We start from the raw sequence: 16,930 nt of genomic DNA, 5'->3' as shown, positions 1-16,930 counted from the left end.
CATACAAGAATCCCTCCCTGTTGTTATTTCTGGACAGTGAGAATGTCACAGCTGGTAGAGGTGAACTAAACCAAGATTTCATTGTACTTCCTCTAAATAACACTGAGCTCAAAGAGGCTACCACAGACAGAGTTGTCAACAAAACTGTTCACCTTCCAGCTGACAAAACCACAGATATTGAAAATCTGACTACAGCAGTCAGGAATGCAATGCCAATGAGTAATGTTACCGACACCGAGTTTTACATACTGATTCCCACATGCCTTATGAAGAAGTGTGAGTCCGATGGTTCCCCAATGTTTGGAACCCTCCAAATCATCATCATGGTGGTGGTCAGCTTTCTAAGCTCGGCCTTCCCCACCTGCCTGATTATGAAGCTCGTCAAATACAGACAGTTGAAGAAACTTCGTAACCTTAAGAGTAGGGCGGCAATGAATATTCTGTCTCAGAACACCACACAGTTCCCAAACCCTGTCTATGCCAGCGGTGGCTTGACCACTGAAGGACCAACCCACAAATCTTCTCAAGTGGTCCCCAAACAAATAAGTAATCAGAAGATTCAGGTTGGACCAACAGCTCCTGTGAAACTGACCAAACTGATTACTCCACCAATACAAAATGTAGCATATCACACGGTCACCAAAAGCGTTCACAAATAGTACTGTTACAGTAGTAGCCGAGTGCTGTAAGGCAGATGTTTATTTAATGTTTTAACAGTCAGAAGCAGCAGATGGCATCTGTAGATCAACAACATTATCCAACAACCAAGTCCAACAACAAACAAACATGTTTCAAAGCTTTCACAGCAGACAGTGAAGCAACAGAAACTGTTTTTTGTCAAGCTTCTGCCAAGAACACCTGTTTCAAAAACCATCACTGAAAACACAAATACAACAGACTATGAACTAAGTTATATATGACTTTTGTACCTCTGAGGCTTTGTTATAGTGCAATATGTCTCATAGGAGATGTGGATGCCATGACATATGAATCTTAAAAAAACTAAAACTTATTCCTTTATATCTCTATTTATCTATACACTGAAATTTCAGAAAACTGGGTGGCCCATTCAATTTTTCAACTTGATTGATTTTAAGGGGGGCCAGTACACAAATGATATCTATTATCAGCATTACAAAGAACATAAATAAAACTTGAAACAACTTGAGAAATTGTAACATATTGTAGCAACACGGGATAGCTTACTTTATTCCAAAGCAACAGCAACTTTTCTGGGTTTTATGTTGCAATGTAGAAATCAGCTTTAAGTATAATGATATATTGAGATGAGTGAATTGTAAGAACAAAATCTAAAGCATTGTTTCTGAGTGACTTAAGCATGACATGTGCAAAATCTTAAAGTTAATGTTGTACAGGGCTGACGTCACAGTTGAGTTGCGCGGTAGAAGGCACAAAATGGGAAGACGATTTGGGTGTGACTTAAAATCCTTTAAAATCTTCTTTTTCCTTGAAAATTTTGGCCCAACCTGGAGACTTTTGGGGATAGAAGGAACAGGCAAGGTCTAATCTTTCCCATTTTGGTCAAAATTTGCTCAGTTTAGCAGTTTTGGTGGGGCGCGGAAGGATTTTAGTTGTTGTGTCATATTGGTGGTATCAGGAGAAAACTGGGGTCAAAGGTGAGGTTTCTTTCATAGAGCGGGGATTCCTCGGAGTTTGAAGTGGTTAACCCTCTGTTTTCTTTCAGTTTTTACAAACTTAAGATGACCCTTGTGGCTGTCTGGTGGAGAAATTTTTTTAAGATTGAAATTGGGGTTAGTACTTTTCTGAAGCCTTGTTTTAGTGTATTTTAACATGCCATCCTATGGAGTGGTCCAACTGTAATGTCAGCCCTACAGCTACTATAAGAGTGATCATTGTCACCAAAAGAAACTGTTTGATGTGCAACTGTTCTGTTATTACAGTTACAGTTATTGTAGCAGTGAAATAAGACTCTGTACAATGTATATTATGTAACTGTGTGTGGAACACAAATGTATAGAAGTTTTACTCATGAACACTACGTAATCATGGAAAGCATGAAGAAAGACGCCATGCATGTTGCATGTGATGCGTGTGTGAATCTGGTACAGACTTGATTACATCTGAATATTCTTTCTAACACTTGATTACATTTGAATGTTGATGTTCAACTGCAGTCTTTTGCAATCACTGTCTCTATTTCATTTTGTGAGAACAATATTACATTGGCATATGTGTGAGCTCAGCCTGTCTCTCTTTGCCTTTCTACTTTTTCTTCATTTCTGCCAAAATATAACTTAAAGTGAGCATGCCATTGGACAAGATTGTTGACATTCCTCTAAAGAACAGAAAAATTCGGTGTGAAAGTAGAAAGGCATCATTTCTGGAAAAACACAAAAATGCAAAATGTTTTCCCAGAAGTAAAAAAACAACAACAAAAAAATTGTTTTTTTGGACAAAGCCACTGAAATATAACTATACTATTATAGCATTAGGCTTGCCCTTTGGTATTGCGTGCAAGAAAAAATGCTTATTCGCATGTATTTACATCAAATATCAAACCTTAGAGCTCTGATTGGCTAATGAGAGAAAAAGACACACAAGCTGCATGATAATGAATGTTTTTCAAAGCAATACATGAAATTCTCTGGTGAAAGCAGACAGGGAGACACAAAAGAACAGTGATAACTGCTCATTTGTCAACCTTTATATTAAATGAGGCAAGGACTTTTAAACACAGTAAACTGTTATGCTTTTCATTATATCATGTTGAAGCTTAAAAGCCAATCAGCTAGTTGTTTGGCTAATTGATGCAGATTCCTTGTACTAGTAACAGGAATCCATGCAAATTTCAAGGCGACATCTATTGAATGATAAAGCAGATAAGTGGGTTGTGCCTAAAGAACCTTTAGTTACTATATGAAGAAATTGCCAACCTGATGAAGTTATTTACAGAGGTAAGCGGAAAATTTCAAAACTCAAAAGTGGAATAGAGTGACACAGTGTTGACAACTGGTGAGAATTATGGACATCTGTCAATGAACAATCAAAAGAGTAAATTACAAGATAAACAGCAAAACAAAACAAAACAAAAAATCTTGTGGTATATCCCCAATGAAATAGACTTTTCCAGCTTTTTCCTAAAGTCATGGAAACTTTTTCTCAATCAAAGCATTAAAACCTCAAAAAAAAAACTAAATTGCATCCATAGCTTATGCCCATAGCATGCAACAGGTATAGGTGGGATTTGCTTTTTGTTTGAGTGAACAAAGGCCATACATGTACTACAACAAAATGTATGTAACGGGAGGAGCCCTAAGATGGTACCCAGCCTAAGATGGCATTAAAATATTACACATATTCACTGCATGCAGTTTTTAAAAAAAATGTAATTTTCACAATAATGTTGGTCAGGCCAAATCATTTTGTGGTCACCTGTTACTAGATATTGGTGGTTCGTGTCCCTAAATATACAACCTGTACAAAACAGCCACACAAATGTCATACACATAAGAAACAAAACTTCACAGAACACTGCAAATGTGGGTCTTCAAATGTCAATCATAGAAAAAAACATACGCATCACCACCGTTTTCCCCAGGGAGTGTAGCCTTGAAGGTGGCAGACGAGCAAACACTGCAAAGATTTGTTACACTATAAGAAATGATTCGTACCGTCAATAACAATTCAGCCCTCCTCACGAGATGAGAAGTACTAGTACATACAATTACAATTTTACTATCAAAGAAAACTAATCTAAAAATATCACAGAATTCGATTCCTATTAAGTTTTGACGAGCCAGAGCAAAATTTAAAAAGTACTCCAAGCTAGGGCACACTGTCAAGCGTAGCACAAAATCAGAAGGTACAATCACAAAAATGTCTCAAAGAGTTTGCCGCTTGTAACACGGAAAATAAAGGGTTTATAAACCATATGAATGTAATTCTTATCCAAGTATGTTATTAAAATGAAGTTATAAGAAAATCATTCATCAAAACTTGACCACTCTCTGACAACTAGCCATGGATCGCCGTGAGTTTTAGCAGTGAAAAAGTACACCATGTTATCCCATCTCCCATTAAACCAAATTATGAAAAACCCCATACATGTAAGTAAGTTCATTTGATTATTTCTATTTCTGAACCAACACAGTTGATTTTATAAGATGAAATATCTTTCAATGGACTGATTATGAGTAGAAGTATTCCAAATCTAAATTGATGTAAGTTAATCATGCAATGCAATGGCCATGCACGCACGTGGACTGAAAAAGGTTGAGAAACTTGTGAGCAGACCTTCAGAAGTTTCAGAATAAGTTACGAAACAGTCTAAATCTTCAGAAAAGATGAGATTTGTCTCTCGTGCTTTTGAATAGTTTCATACAATTTGCAATGACACGTGCACCAGCACCTGACATTCCCTCATCATTGTTCAACACACCACGAACAAGATTGGCGTCCACAAACACGGACAGACTGGCAGCTTCTGAAGCACCAGGACTCAGGAGGTCACCTTGAATACAAAGCTAGGTCACTTTTGACAATTCTTTTTAAAGGACAGTAGCCAGAAAATGCAAAAAGAATGCTTCTAGTTTGGTGCTTTTGTCATGCATGTACATGAAACTCAATCTGAAGTTTTCAGCAGAAACTCTAGATGAAATAGTCTTTGGTATTAATATCAATCTTTCAGAGAGACGTTGCAATAACAAAACAGATTCTTGGTAGAGATGAGAGTTGTCAGCAGCCCTCTTGTTCTTTTCATCTCAACTGTCTGCTGGGCTGCAAGCAGCGTGGCCAAAGCCTTGCCAAAATCTTGCATCAAACAGCATGCTGATTTACGCAACAGCATAAAAGTTGACTGTTCATGCCGTGCCCTGGGAACATTCCCTGATGATATACCACCGAATACTGTTCACTTAAATCTGTCCAACAACAAAATTCGTTTTGTTGATCATTTCCCAAATCTCAGAATGTTAAACACACTGGACCTCAGCAAGAATGCTATTGAACTCTTGCCATGGAGGTCTTTTTGTAACTTGCCACATTTGTGGTTCATCCATCTACAGTGGAACAAAATAGCAAATGTCAACTTTGGAGTTTGCATCAATCAGCTCAAATATCTATATTATATCAATCTGTCACACAACATGATTACATCTGTCACTGAAAGTGAGCTGGGACTTCCCTACATCTCAAAAGCTTTCATTGACTCTAACCCTTTCCACTGTAACTGCATATTGCTCTGGTTGATCACTAAGGTGAAATGTTTACAAGGCCTTCATCATAAGAATATGGTTTGCAACACCCCTTCACAATGCGTTGCTCGTTTTCTAACATGCCATCGTGCTGATGACTTGAATAAATTCTACTGTAATTCACCAAATCAGCTACAAGCACTGTCATTCTCAAACATTTCTGTCCCTGGGCTAGGCTGTGCACATAAACCAACAACTGACCCTATGGGTGGAAAGAGCACCATACTGCATTATGGCATCCAGAAGAGCATACCTGTATCTCAGCCTCCTATCACCAACCACAAAAACACAACCACAACTGAACTTACGGATGGGAAGAGCGCCATACTACACCGTGACAATGAAATCAAGAAAAGCACATCTCAGCCTCCTATCAGCTCGGACACTGACCACAACTCCATCACCGTGACCAAAGGTGATTCAGTCAACATTGTGATAGATAAGAGTGACGGAGTGCTGACTGGAACTGTTGCTGATGTGATGGTGAAAAAGGAGGGGGAACTGAATAGAACTACGGATGTGATGGAGAAGGGTACTAGTGATGGACCGGTGATTGGAACTGTTGACATTATCATCACTGTGCTATGCTGCCTTATAGGCACCTGCCTGATTCTAATGCTTATCAAATGTCGACAGCTTCAAGACCCTTGCAACCCCAATAACAGGCTGCCAGCTGCAGCAGCTGCTATCCCATCTCAGAACACTGTGCAGTTCCAAAACCCTGTTTATGTCGCCACCTGCACCACCAATGAGTCAGACCCCCCAATGCGAGGGGATGTTCCCACTCAGGCAATCCAAACATCCCCAAATCTTTGCAATCAAACTATTCAAAATGGACCAACTGATCATGACCAGCTGTCTCAAGACTCAGACAATCACAACTCAGCTGTGACTAACAAATGTTTGAAGTCTCCATCTGCAAAGAGTGAAACAAATGTGAAAGAAAGCCAGAACCTTGCCACAAGGACCCTGCCAGAACTGCCAGAAAATACAGACTCTAGTGTTGAGAGCACTTCACCGATTTATGTCAATGAGGCTGAGAAGGACGCAGCAGTTGACCACGTATATGAATATGTCCCATAAGACACAAAGATACAAAGATTGCACAGTAAGTCTGCCTGCTGTCCGTAAGTCACCTTTTTCTCAAAAAATGGGCTCCTACATATGCATGTACAACACTCATTTGTCTTGTAGCAGTTCTACAGGCTGCAACATTTACGCATGGGACAGAGCAGGTATGCAGAAAAGGAATTATTTTTGTTCAGTACAGAATTGCACCATGTCAGAGCAACCCATAGAATGCAGGAATGCTTTACAACCTGTTGTGTGAACAAATTATATGTACACAAATGTACAGCAAAAGATGCTATCCTACAGTAATCATACATATAGAATACAACACGGTGTATTCCGTATCGCCCAAGGTATCAGCCCGACCGCGGGTCGGATGATCCGACCCGCGGGAGGGCTGAGACCGAGGGTGATGCGGAATACACCGTGTTGTATTTTATTTATGTCATACCCACCTGAGAAAACCCATGTTTTGATGCGAAATGCGCCAGAAGTTGAACAAATTTTGTGCCCTCGAAAAAAACAGCGTTGCAACAGTAATGTTCCAACGTCCGAATCAGGTATTCGAACTTTCGATGGCGGCGTACTCGGCCCACTCGAAACAGTTCGATTTATTCGAATGGAGCCCGTGTGATAACCCCGGGCCGTACGGAAAGTTATCAGCCGGTCCGAAACACCCGTATCGAACGTTTTCGCGTCACAGGTATGACATAAATAAAAGTTATCAATGTACATGTACATGTATATAGAAAACAACACGGTGTACTCCGTATCACCTGAGGTATCAGCCCGACCGCGGGTCAGATCGCCCGAAGGCCAAACAGAAATTGTTGTATTTCAGTAGCATTGGTGACTTAACCACTTCAATTATGTAATACCCACATAAGAAAACCCCTAGGGCCTGTTTTGATGCGAAATGCACCAGAAGTTGAACAAATTTGGTGCCCTCGAACAAAAAGTGTTGCAACAGTAATGTTCCAACGTCTGAATCAGGTATTTGAACTTTCGATGGCGCCACACTCGGCCCGCTCGAAACAGTTCGATTTATTCGAATGGAGCCCGTGTGATACGCCTTTGGAACCGGTCTGATACGGAAGTTATGGCCCGGTCCGGTACACCCGTATCGAACGTTTTCGCATCACAGGTATGACATAAATCAAATTATGACATTGTGTTATGAGACTAAAGATAATTTGAGTATGAGACTTGACTTTGAAAACATGTAAGACAGACAGAATGCATATTTCATGGAATGTGAAGGATCAAGTTTTAGCCTTCTGGTAACGGGCTGATTAAATTTGGATATTGGTTAATTTCAACAAACAATTGCAGTGACTTTGTGTTCTAAAATACAAACTGCTAGCACTTGTACAAAGTACTGTCTCAATGAAGAAAATATCTAAATGTGACAATCATGTGTAATCAAAGCCAATCTCTTTTTTGTCTGTTTTTTCTAAAATCTATCCTATGAAAACATATCTGGGAAATCTGGCACTATGCCATGTACATGTATTAGGATGCTGTAATGTCAGTCAGATTGATACCAGGGCAAGTATCTTCTGTGTGGTTCCAGATTGTTCTAAAAAAACGACACAGCACTCTTGGAGACATGATTTGTCTCCCAACCATATAAATATACAGTGTGCAGTGAAATACACAAGATGTGCGCGGATATGTTTTGCCACAAGAGACAGGCCTTCCTCGTTCAACACGTTCAAGGACAAGAGATTCAAAGATCCTGAAGGAGTCCGACTGACCTCTGAAGGCCACATCCAGCACAAAGCTACATGTAGGTCACTTTGAGAATTCTTTATCAAAAATCATAGAAGCTTGACAATTGGGCACATTTAAAACTTGCACAATGGGGAAAAACTGATGTTAAGATGGATTGCAAGCAAATGAGTGATCATGAAAAACAGTAGCGCTAAAACCAGAAAATTGTATAGTTTTTTAAATGAAATGATGTGATTAGAATAGTAGATTTCCAGCGGAAACTCTGATATATTTTGGAATTGACATTGTATGGACAAAGGTTACACAAAAAAAGACTGAATCCCAGGAGAGATGAGAGTTGTCAGCTGCCTATTTGCAGTTTTTATCTTTATCTTTTGTAGAGCTACAAGTAGCAGGGGTGATGTCTTGCTGAAAGATTGCATTAGTTCACATAGATGGGGTTTGAAAATTAATTGTCCATCTCGTGGACTGACCACATTTCCTGACCACATACCTTCTAATACTTCTCGCCTGGATCTAAGGAACAACAAAATCTGCAATGTAAGTCCCTTTCCCCTTCTAAGAAATCTGTACTCCCTGAACCTTCGAAGGAACCTTATTGAAACATTTCCGTGGACATCACTCTGTAATTTGCCAGGCTTGATGCTCATTCATTTACAGCGGAACAGGATAACCAATATTAATCTTGAAACCTGTGCAAAAAAGCTAACAAAACTAAGTATGATAGATCTGTCCAGGAATAAGATTACATCCATTGCCGAAAGTAATCTGGGCCTTCCACACCTGACGGTAAAAATTTGTATCGAGCATAACCCTTTCCACTGTGACTGCAAATTGCAGTGGCTGATCAATAAGATGAAATGCTTGCATAGCCATGTATATCTGAGCCGCAAACAGTGTGATGCCACCTTCCTTACCCGCAATTACAATTTCATTCACTTCTACTGTGCTTCTCCTGATCAGCTACAGAGACAGCAACTCTCACAAGTTAATATTTCTGAATTACCCTGTGCTTCACCAATACTTCCTTCAACAACATTGAAGACTTCCAAACACATAGCAAAAAGTGGGTCTGAGGACAAAACTACAAAAGTGTATGATACCATCCAGCACAGCATGTTTAATGCAGCTACAATCAAACAGCTGGAATACAAGACTGTATTTGAAAGTGACAAAAGAGATTCTGAACATATTGGTATAAAAACCATCTTCTATCACGCTGATAACACGATAGTGACAAGGGGCTTATTAAATAGTGATGTGACAGGAAAGAGGAAGGAACCAATGATCACAACTACCCATATCCTCATTATTGCATTAGCCAGTCTTTTTGGCCTTGCCTTCATCACCTGTCTGATCGTAAAGTTCATCAAAGACCATCGGGTGCAAAACAATGATGTTCTCAATCTAAATAACAGGACAGCTATGGGTCACATCACTGTGCCATTTCAAAATCCTGTTTATAGCTATACCTGCAGCAGTACTGCCAATGAATTGCCTTCTGCCAGAAATCACCAAACAATCCAAGCAGCCCAACAGGATGGAGCAATAGCTAGTATGGTGCAGTCACAGCCCATGCAACAAGGCCAAAACTCAGCACATTTCAAATCGGCAACAGAGACTGACATGATTAAAAAAGCCTGCCTTGCCACAAGGCCCCTGCCAAACATACCTACTACAGCCATCACCCCAGAGAATACAAGAGACAGACTGAGTACAGACTCTAATGTTGAGAGCACTTCAGGGGTTCACGCCAATAAGGCTATTGACAGAAACAGTGAAAGTATTAAAAAAGCCTGCCTTGCCACAAGGCCCCTGCCAAATATACCTACTACAGCCATCACCCCAGAGAATACAAGAGACAGGCTGAGTACAGACTCTAATGTTGAGAGCATTTCTGGGGTTCATGCCAATGAGGCTATTGAGAGAAAGAATGAAGGCATAAAAAAAGCCTGCCTTGCCACAAGGCCCCTGCCTAATATACCTGCGTCAGCCATCACCCCAGAGAATACAAGAGACAGGCTGAGTACAGACTCTAACGTTGAGAGCACTTCTAGGGTTCATGTCAATAAGGCTATTGAGAGAAAGAGTGAAGGGATAAAAAGCCTGCCTTGCCACAAGGCCCCTGCCTAATATACCTGCGCCAGCCATCACCCCAGAAACAAGTGATGGACTGAGAACAGACTCTAACATTGACAGCTGTTAAGAAACGTATGCCAATGAAGCTGAAATAGACACAGTAGCTGATGATACATATAAAAAAGGTGTGTTGTGACATGCCCCTTAACATACCACACACATAAACATATAAGGCACTGGTGCACAACATAATTTGTTCACACAGCTACTGACAATCAACAAAAACATTCTGTACACACCTGACCATGATGCTGAACTCGCTGTCCACAATAACATTGTTGGACACTGATGCATAGCAAATTCTGTGCACACACCTGCCCATAGTGATAAACACATGATCTACACAAACATGCAGGACACTGGTGCACAATGCAATCTAAACACAAACCTGTCCTTGGTGCTGAACTCAACAAACATACAATCCTACAGGACATTGGTGCACAACACAACCTGTATAAATGCCTATGCATAGTGCTGAACTCACAATTCATACAACCTTACAGCTTACTTGTGCATAACACAATCTGCATACATGCCTGTCCATGGTACTGAACATATCATCTACACAATCATGCAGGACACTGGTGCACAACACAACCGCTATACATGCCTGTCCTTGGTGCTGAACTCACCATTTACACAAACATACAGGACACTTATGCACAACATAATCTATACACATGCCTGTCCTTGGTGCTGAACTCACCGTTTACACAACCTTACAGGACACTTATGCACAACATAATCTATACACATGCCTGTCCTTGGTGCTGAACTCACCGTTTACACAACCTTACAGGACACTTATGCACAACACAATCTATACACATGTCTGTCCTTGGTGCTGAACTCACCATTTACACAACCTTACAGGACACTTATGCACAACATAATCTATACACATGGATGTCCTTGGTACTGAACTCACCATTTACACAACCTTACAGGACACTTACGCACAACATAATCTATACACATGCCTGTCCATGGTGCTGAACTCACCATTTACACAAACTTACAGGACACTTACGCACAACATAATCTATACACATGCCTGTCCTTGGTGCTGAACTCACCATTTACACAACCTTACAGGACACTTATGCACAACATAATCTATACACATGCCTGTCCATGGTGCTGAACTCAACCTTCCATGCAACCGTACAGGACACTACCGCACAACACAATCTTTACAAATGCCTGTCTTTGGTGCTGAACTCACCATTTACACAACCTTACAGGACACTTACGCACAACATAATCTATACACATGCCTGTCCATGGTGCTGAACTCAACCTTCCATGCAACCCTACAGGACACTACCGCACAACACAATCTTTACAAATGCCTGTCCTTGGTGCTGAACTCACCATTTACACAAACATACAGGACACTGGTGCAAAGCCCAGTCTGTATACATGCATGTCCTTGGTGCTGAACTCACCATTTACACAACCTTACAGGACACTTATGCACAACATAATCTATACACATGCCTGTCCTTGGTGCTGAACTCACCATTTACACAACCCTCCAGGACACTTATGCACAACACAATCTTTACACATGCCTGTCCTTGGTGCTGAACTCACCATTTACATAACCCTCCAGGACACTGGTGCACAACACAATCTATACACATGTCTGTCCTTGGTGCTGAACTCACCATTTACACAACCTTACAGGACACTTATGCACAACATAATCTATACACATGTCTGTCCTTGGTGCTGAACTCACCATTTACACAACCTTACAGGACACTTATGCACAACATAATCTATACACATGCATGTCCTTGGTGCTGAACTAACCATTTACACAACCTTACAGGACACTTATGCACAACATAATCTATACACATGCCTGTCCTTGGTGCTGAACTCACCATTTACACAACCTTACAGGACACTTATGCACAACATAATCTATACACATGTCTGTCCTTGGTGCTGATCTCACCATTTACACAACCTTACAGGACACTGATGCACAACACAATCTCTACACATGCCTGTCCTTGGTGCTGATCTCACCTTGCACACAAAGATGCAGGGCACTTATGCACAACACAATCTATACACATGCCTGTCCTTGGTGCTGAACTCACCATTTACACAAACAGGATGCTGATGCACTACACAATCTATACAAATGCTTGTTCTTGGTGCTGATCTCACCTTTCACACAAAGATGCAGGACACTGGTGCACAACATAATTTGTACACACACCTGTCCGTGATGCTTACATCAGATTTCAAATTTGCCTACATGATGAGTCAAAACACTGCATTCATCCTTGGTTTGGTTTAGCCTGTATTTAAGATGTATATTACTTTAAGTATATCTGCAATTACATCATTGTGTGTATCTGTGGAATTGGTTAGAAGTCATAATTATTTTAAAGTCACCATACTACACTGCAATGACTCAGAGTACTGCATTGCACATCAAAAAATGGACAAAATGGTACTCAAAATGGTATCTAGATTTTCAAAACCTACACAAAACTGATTACAAGAAGTGTTTCCCAAGATTAAAATACCGTGCACTTGTAATTTACCTCAAAGATTATTGATGTCACTATACTGTCACTGTACTTAGAGCTATGTTTCAAACTGTAGTTTTTGACTTTTTTAAGTTTTAGATCCCTATGTTGTTAACACAATCTTGAGGTAGTGGCTTGTGCTTGTGCTGACCAGGGATCAATAAAGAGTAGTGTTACATCATACCTTGTTCATGACCCTGAAGGACTTCCTTGATGAAGCCAGTACTTGAAAACATCAAGGTCTCTCCATAAACATCAAGGTCAGGTATGGCAACAGGAAAGGGTCGATCATAGTCAGGTTGTTCCTCCACAGAACCTGCACCCCCGAAAATGTTGTCTTTGGAGAGAAAGACATGATTTAAGATGATGAGGTCCATTAGAGCTGACATTAGTGAACAGGGACTGCTATGTTTTATACCACTTTGTAGTTGTAGTAATGATTAGCTTTGGCAACATTAAAGGGACATAATGTAAAATTAAAGTCACTGTTTTCGGCCATTTCTCTACATAATGAGTTGAGTCTACCTCATTACACTGCACAGCAATATTTACAACGTATGGATACGACTTTGTTGATCCGTGAGGATGTCTTGAAATATGTGCACTTCCCTCCGCCGCTTGAGTTGTCCGCCATTTTATTCAACTCGCCGGCGAGCCAAAGTGCGCTTTAGAATGCCTTCGGTGGTTTGCTCGAATCATTACTGAAGTTTGTTGAAAGTCCCGCTACGCTCCGAAGATCTGCGACCGCAACGGTCGATTCGGAAATCTACGGTCGGCTTACTTCCGGTAGGCTACCCGGAAGTAAGTGAATTTGGTCGCGGCTTACTTTGACGTTGTTAATTAGCACTAGAAATGTGATAAAATGACGCAGATAAGTTACAAATAAGTTGCAAATGTCAATCTGAATGGAGATTTTCAAGTTCAGAACATTTGAAATTTTGGCGCCATATTTCTACATTATGTCCCTTTAATATCTTTTTGGAGTTATATGTAAAATTAGGTGTTTGACCATCATCTAATAACACTTTATAGTTGCAGTAATAAATAGCTTTTGCAATATGACTATCTTGTTCCAATAGTTAGGTGTTTGACCAAGTTTGTATGGTTTCTGGATTGTATAGTGCAACAAAATATGCAATCCATGTATATTACAGTTACATGATTGTACAGTGCAACAGATATATGCATGATTGTGTAAAAATTCTACTGTACAAGAGATATATGCATGTATGTTACAATGGAAAATTTTCAAGTTCCTTAGGTCACTCCAAGAAAACATGCATATTCCATCAGAAAGCATCATATCAAGGCAAAGAATGGAATAGATTTATCTTTTTTCAAATTGTACAAAAATATGGAATTACCTATGGAATACTACAGCATACCTTGAATTCTAGTATTGATAAAGTGATAACAATTTCCCAACATAACTGCTTTAGATCAGACAGATGGTGTAGAACTTACAGTATCCCCCTTCTCGGGGATAGGAGTGTGTGTTGTAGTACTTCCCCATCCCCATAGCCATGTAGCCATATGCAGGGTCTACCCTTGTCATCTTCATGTATAAGTCCTTGTCCATATCCACATATCCGTACCCAGAGCCCATTTCCTCCTCCAGAATTGCTCCCAATTCCTGTGGGGAGAGAAGCATACAGAAAACATTGTTGATAAATGGGCTGTATTCCTATGCAGCACAAAAAAATAGAACATGTCTTTGACCACCTCCCCATCATGCTGTCTAAAAGAATCTAACAAAGAGGCTTTACTATATTTTTAAAGGAAGAACAAGTTTTTAAACAACTACATCATAGGTTGACTACACTGAAAGCTTTTGGGAGCAACTATCAGTTGAAAAGTGGACAGCATGAGGTAGGTTGTTGGTCTAAATCATATCTAGATTCATAGAAAACTGTCATAATAATTTTGGGGGTCCAAAAACATCTGACTCATAGAAAACTGTGATGGCTATGAAATTGGTTCCAAATAACACAAAATCTTTACTCATAATGCCAGGGAGATAGTGTGCTAAAAGTTAATAGACATTTATATTAAACACTACAATTCTGTGACAAGGAGAAAACATAGGAGTTATCCTTATCTTTTGGCAGAGTTGGAAGTTGAAATAAATTGAGTATTACACAATGAAAGACAGATCACATGTGATCTTCAAATTGTGTGCAGAGAGCACCAAATTATGCCGGAGGGATAGTGTGCTAAAAGTTAATGGAAATTCGTCTAAAACACAACAATTTTGTGGCAAGGAGAAAACAAAGAGCTTTCTGTATCTTTGTAATTGACTGAGTTTGCAGTTGAAATAAGTGCAGTTTGTTAAGTACTGACTAGTGAGAGGTTACCACGAAAAACACTGCAAAAATTCCAGAATTTACAATCTGACAAGAAAACTGTATTCAGTATCTAAGATATGATGATAACAGTTTCTCACAATCCTGTCCTCGATGTATTTCTTAAGATCCATGTGCCCATATTTCTCAGCGAGGTTGTGTGGAAAGTCGTTGTTGCAGTTAGCAATGCTGCAGGCGTTGAGTGCCCCAGGGCAGTGGAGCAGGGACGCACACATGTCCTTCAGGCCATACTTGGCAACAAAGTGCATGAGGGTGGGTAACTCCTCTGGGTGGTATGCTGTAAGATATGGAAAACGAGTTAAGGTTTATGATATGTGGATAGTGAAGTTCATATTCTTGTCTAATCTTGCTGTCCTGGATGGCAATCAGTATAGGTTGCAAGCCAAAAAAAGTGACAATATTCACATTATATCAAATAATAATAATAGTAGTTTGAAACCTCAGGCTGCAACCAATGAGTGACTGGTAAGTGAGGAAGTATTTTAAAGATCAGTCAAAAAATTCATTCACAAAGAACAAATCTTTATAACATTTCATAATTATATGTTTTGTTGTTTATCAAATCTGAGTCACTTTTGTATCCTACATCATGATTCAATTATGAAATCATGGATCACTAATGTCTAATTTTCATCATTCAAACGTTGCTCACTGATTGCTGTCTGGTGGAAAGAGGATGGAAAGAACACTGTAGACAGCATTCCTTACAGCTATACACCTGTTGCATATTTAAACACAAATGCAATGAGCCTTCATGTCAGATTGTGCATTTTAAGCTCATAAAAAGAACAAATTTGGCAGAATACTGTGATAATTATAAAATGCTATGATTTGGGTAAAGAATTTAGTCAAACATGCGTAAAAGAGTTTAACAATGTTTGGTTCTTCAGCATAGGCCAGAGCTGCAACCAGTAACCAACAAAATAAAATTTAGTACCTTTATCTTTGTCTCTCTTTTTTTACTGTCTTTTGTTGCTTCTTACCATATTCGTCCTCACTCTCTTGATCGATGCCAAATACCCCAAGACCCTTGGGTGGCATGTGTTTCTTGAAGGTGTCCCTCAGTATCTTGTCCAGGATCTTCAGGTTCAAAGGCTCAGCACCCAGGGACTGACACATGAACTCAACTGGCTTGGAGACATCTGTGAGCAACTCTTCCAACCGGCGCATTTTGCTAACAAATACCATGGTGGCATTCCCAAGTAACTTACTGTCACACTTCACAACTGCTTGTGTTGTCTCAGGAGGGTGATCTGAGAGGACAGGCAAAACATGAGTGTTTTAGGACTTCTCGTAATAGTAGAGGCATCAAAATAACATAGAGAGCACTTTGAGGAGGGAACCAAGATGAAACATGTAAGACAAGGCATGTATTTTCATCTGCAGCTGGACGATAGGATTAGGGCCTTATATTCTTAAGATGAAGAATCTATAAAATCTAATTACCATGCCATTCTTCTGGCTAGGGATCACAAAAATGATATTGTATTTTTGCTTAATAAATCCCAACCAACCAACTGACCAAGCATTAGACTCCGGGAGGAAAACTATGATGGGTGAAATAAAAAGTCTTGTTACAAATTATTTTATCTAATAGTAACAAAAATACAGAAGAGTACAAAACTATTTACTGATAGGCAGACTGTATACCTGGGGTATTGAGGATCAGGGTGTATGGGTTTTCCTTGGAAGCTGTGACAACAGATGTCTGTTTATTGCCTTGAAATTCCACTGTGAAGCTGCCACCTTCAGGAAGTGGGTTTTTAAAGATCAGCACCACTCTCTCACCCGACTGCAGAGGACAGAGACACAAATGAAAACAGCAACAAACAAGAAA

At 39.9% G+C, this 16,930-nt stretch overlaps 1 protein-coding gene across 4 annotated transcripts in view; it reads right to left on the bottom strand.

Annotated features, from left to right (window-relative positions):
- Positions 1-16,930, bottom strand: part of LOC118411201 (phosphoinositide 3-kinase adapter protein 1-like) — a 39,872-nt gene that overhangs the window by 8,146 nt on the left and 14,796 nt on the right. For all 4 annotated transcript variants that reach the window (XM_035813284.1, XM_035813286.1, XM_035813285.1 and 1 more), the window contains 5 exons: positions 16,744-16,885; positions 16,077-16,346; positions 15,174-15,370; positions 14,195-14,363; positions 12,915-13,067 (listed from right to left, as the gene is read on the bottom strand). In XM_035813284.1, the coding sequence (XP_035669177.1) occupies positions 12,915-13,067; positions 14,195-14,363; positions 15,174-15,370; positions 16,077-16,346; positions 16,744-16,885 (931 nt within the window). The remainder of the gene's footprint in view (positions 1-12,914; positions 13,068-14,194; positions 14,364-15,173; positions 15,371-16,076; positions 16,347-16,743; positions 16,886-16,930) is intronic.

Source organism: Branchiostoma floridae, chromosome 3, assembly GCF_000003815.2.
Source record: "Branchiostoma floridae strain S238N-H82 chromosome 3, Bfl_VNyyK, whole genome shotgun sequence".
Taxonomy (NCBI): domain Eukaryota; kingdom Metazoa; phylum Chordata; class Leptocardii; order Amphioxiformes; family Branchiostomatidae; genus Branchiostoma; species Branchiostoma floridae.
The sequence above is the reverse complement of the archived record's forward strand: the minus strand, read 5'-3'. Positions and strand labels throughout refer to the sequence as shown.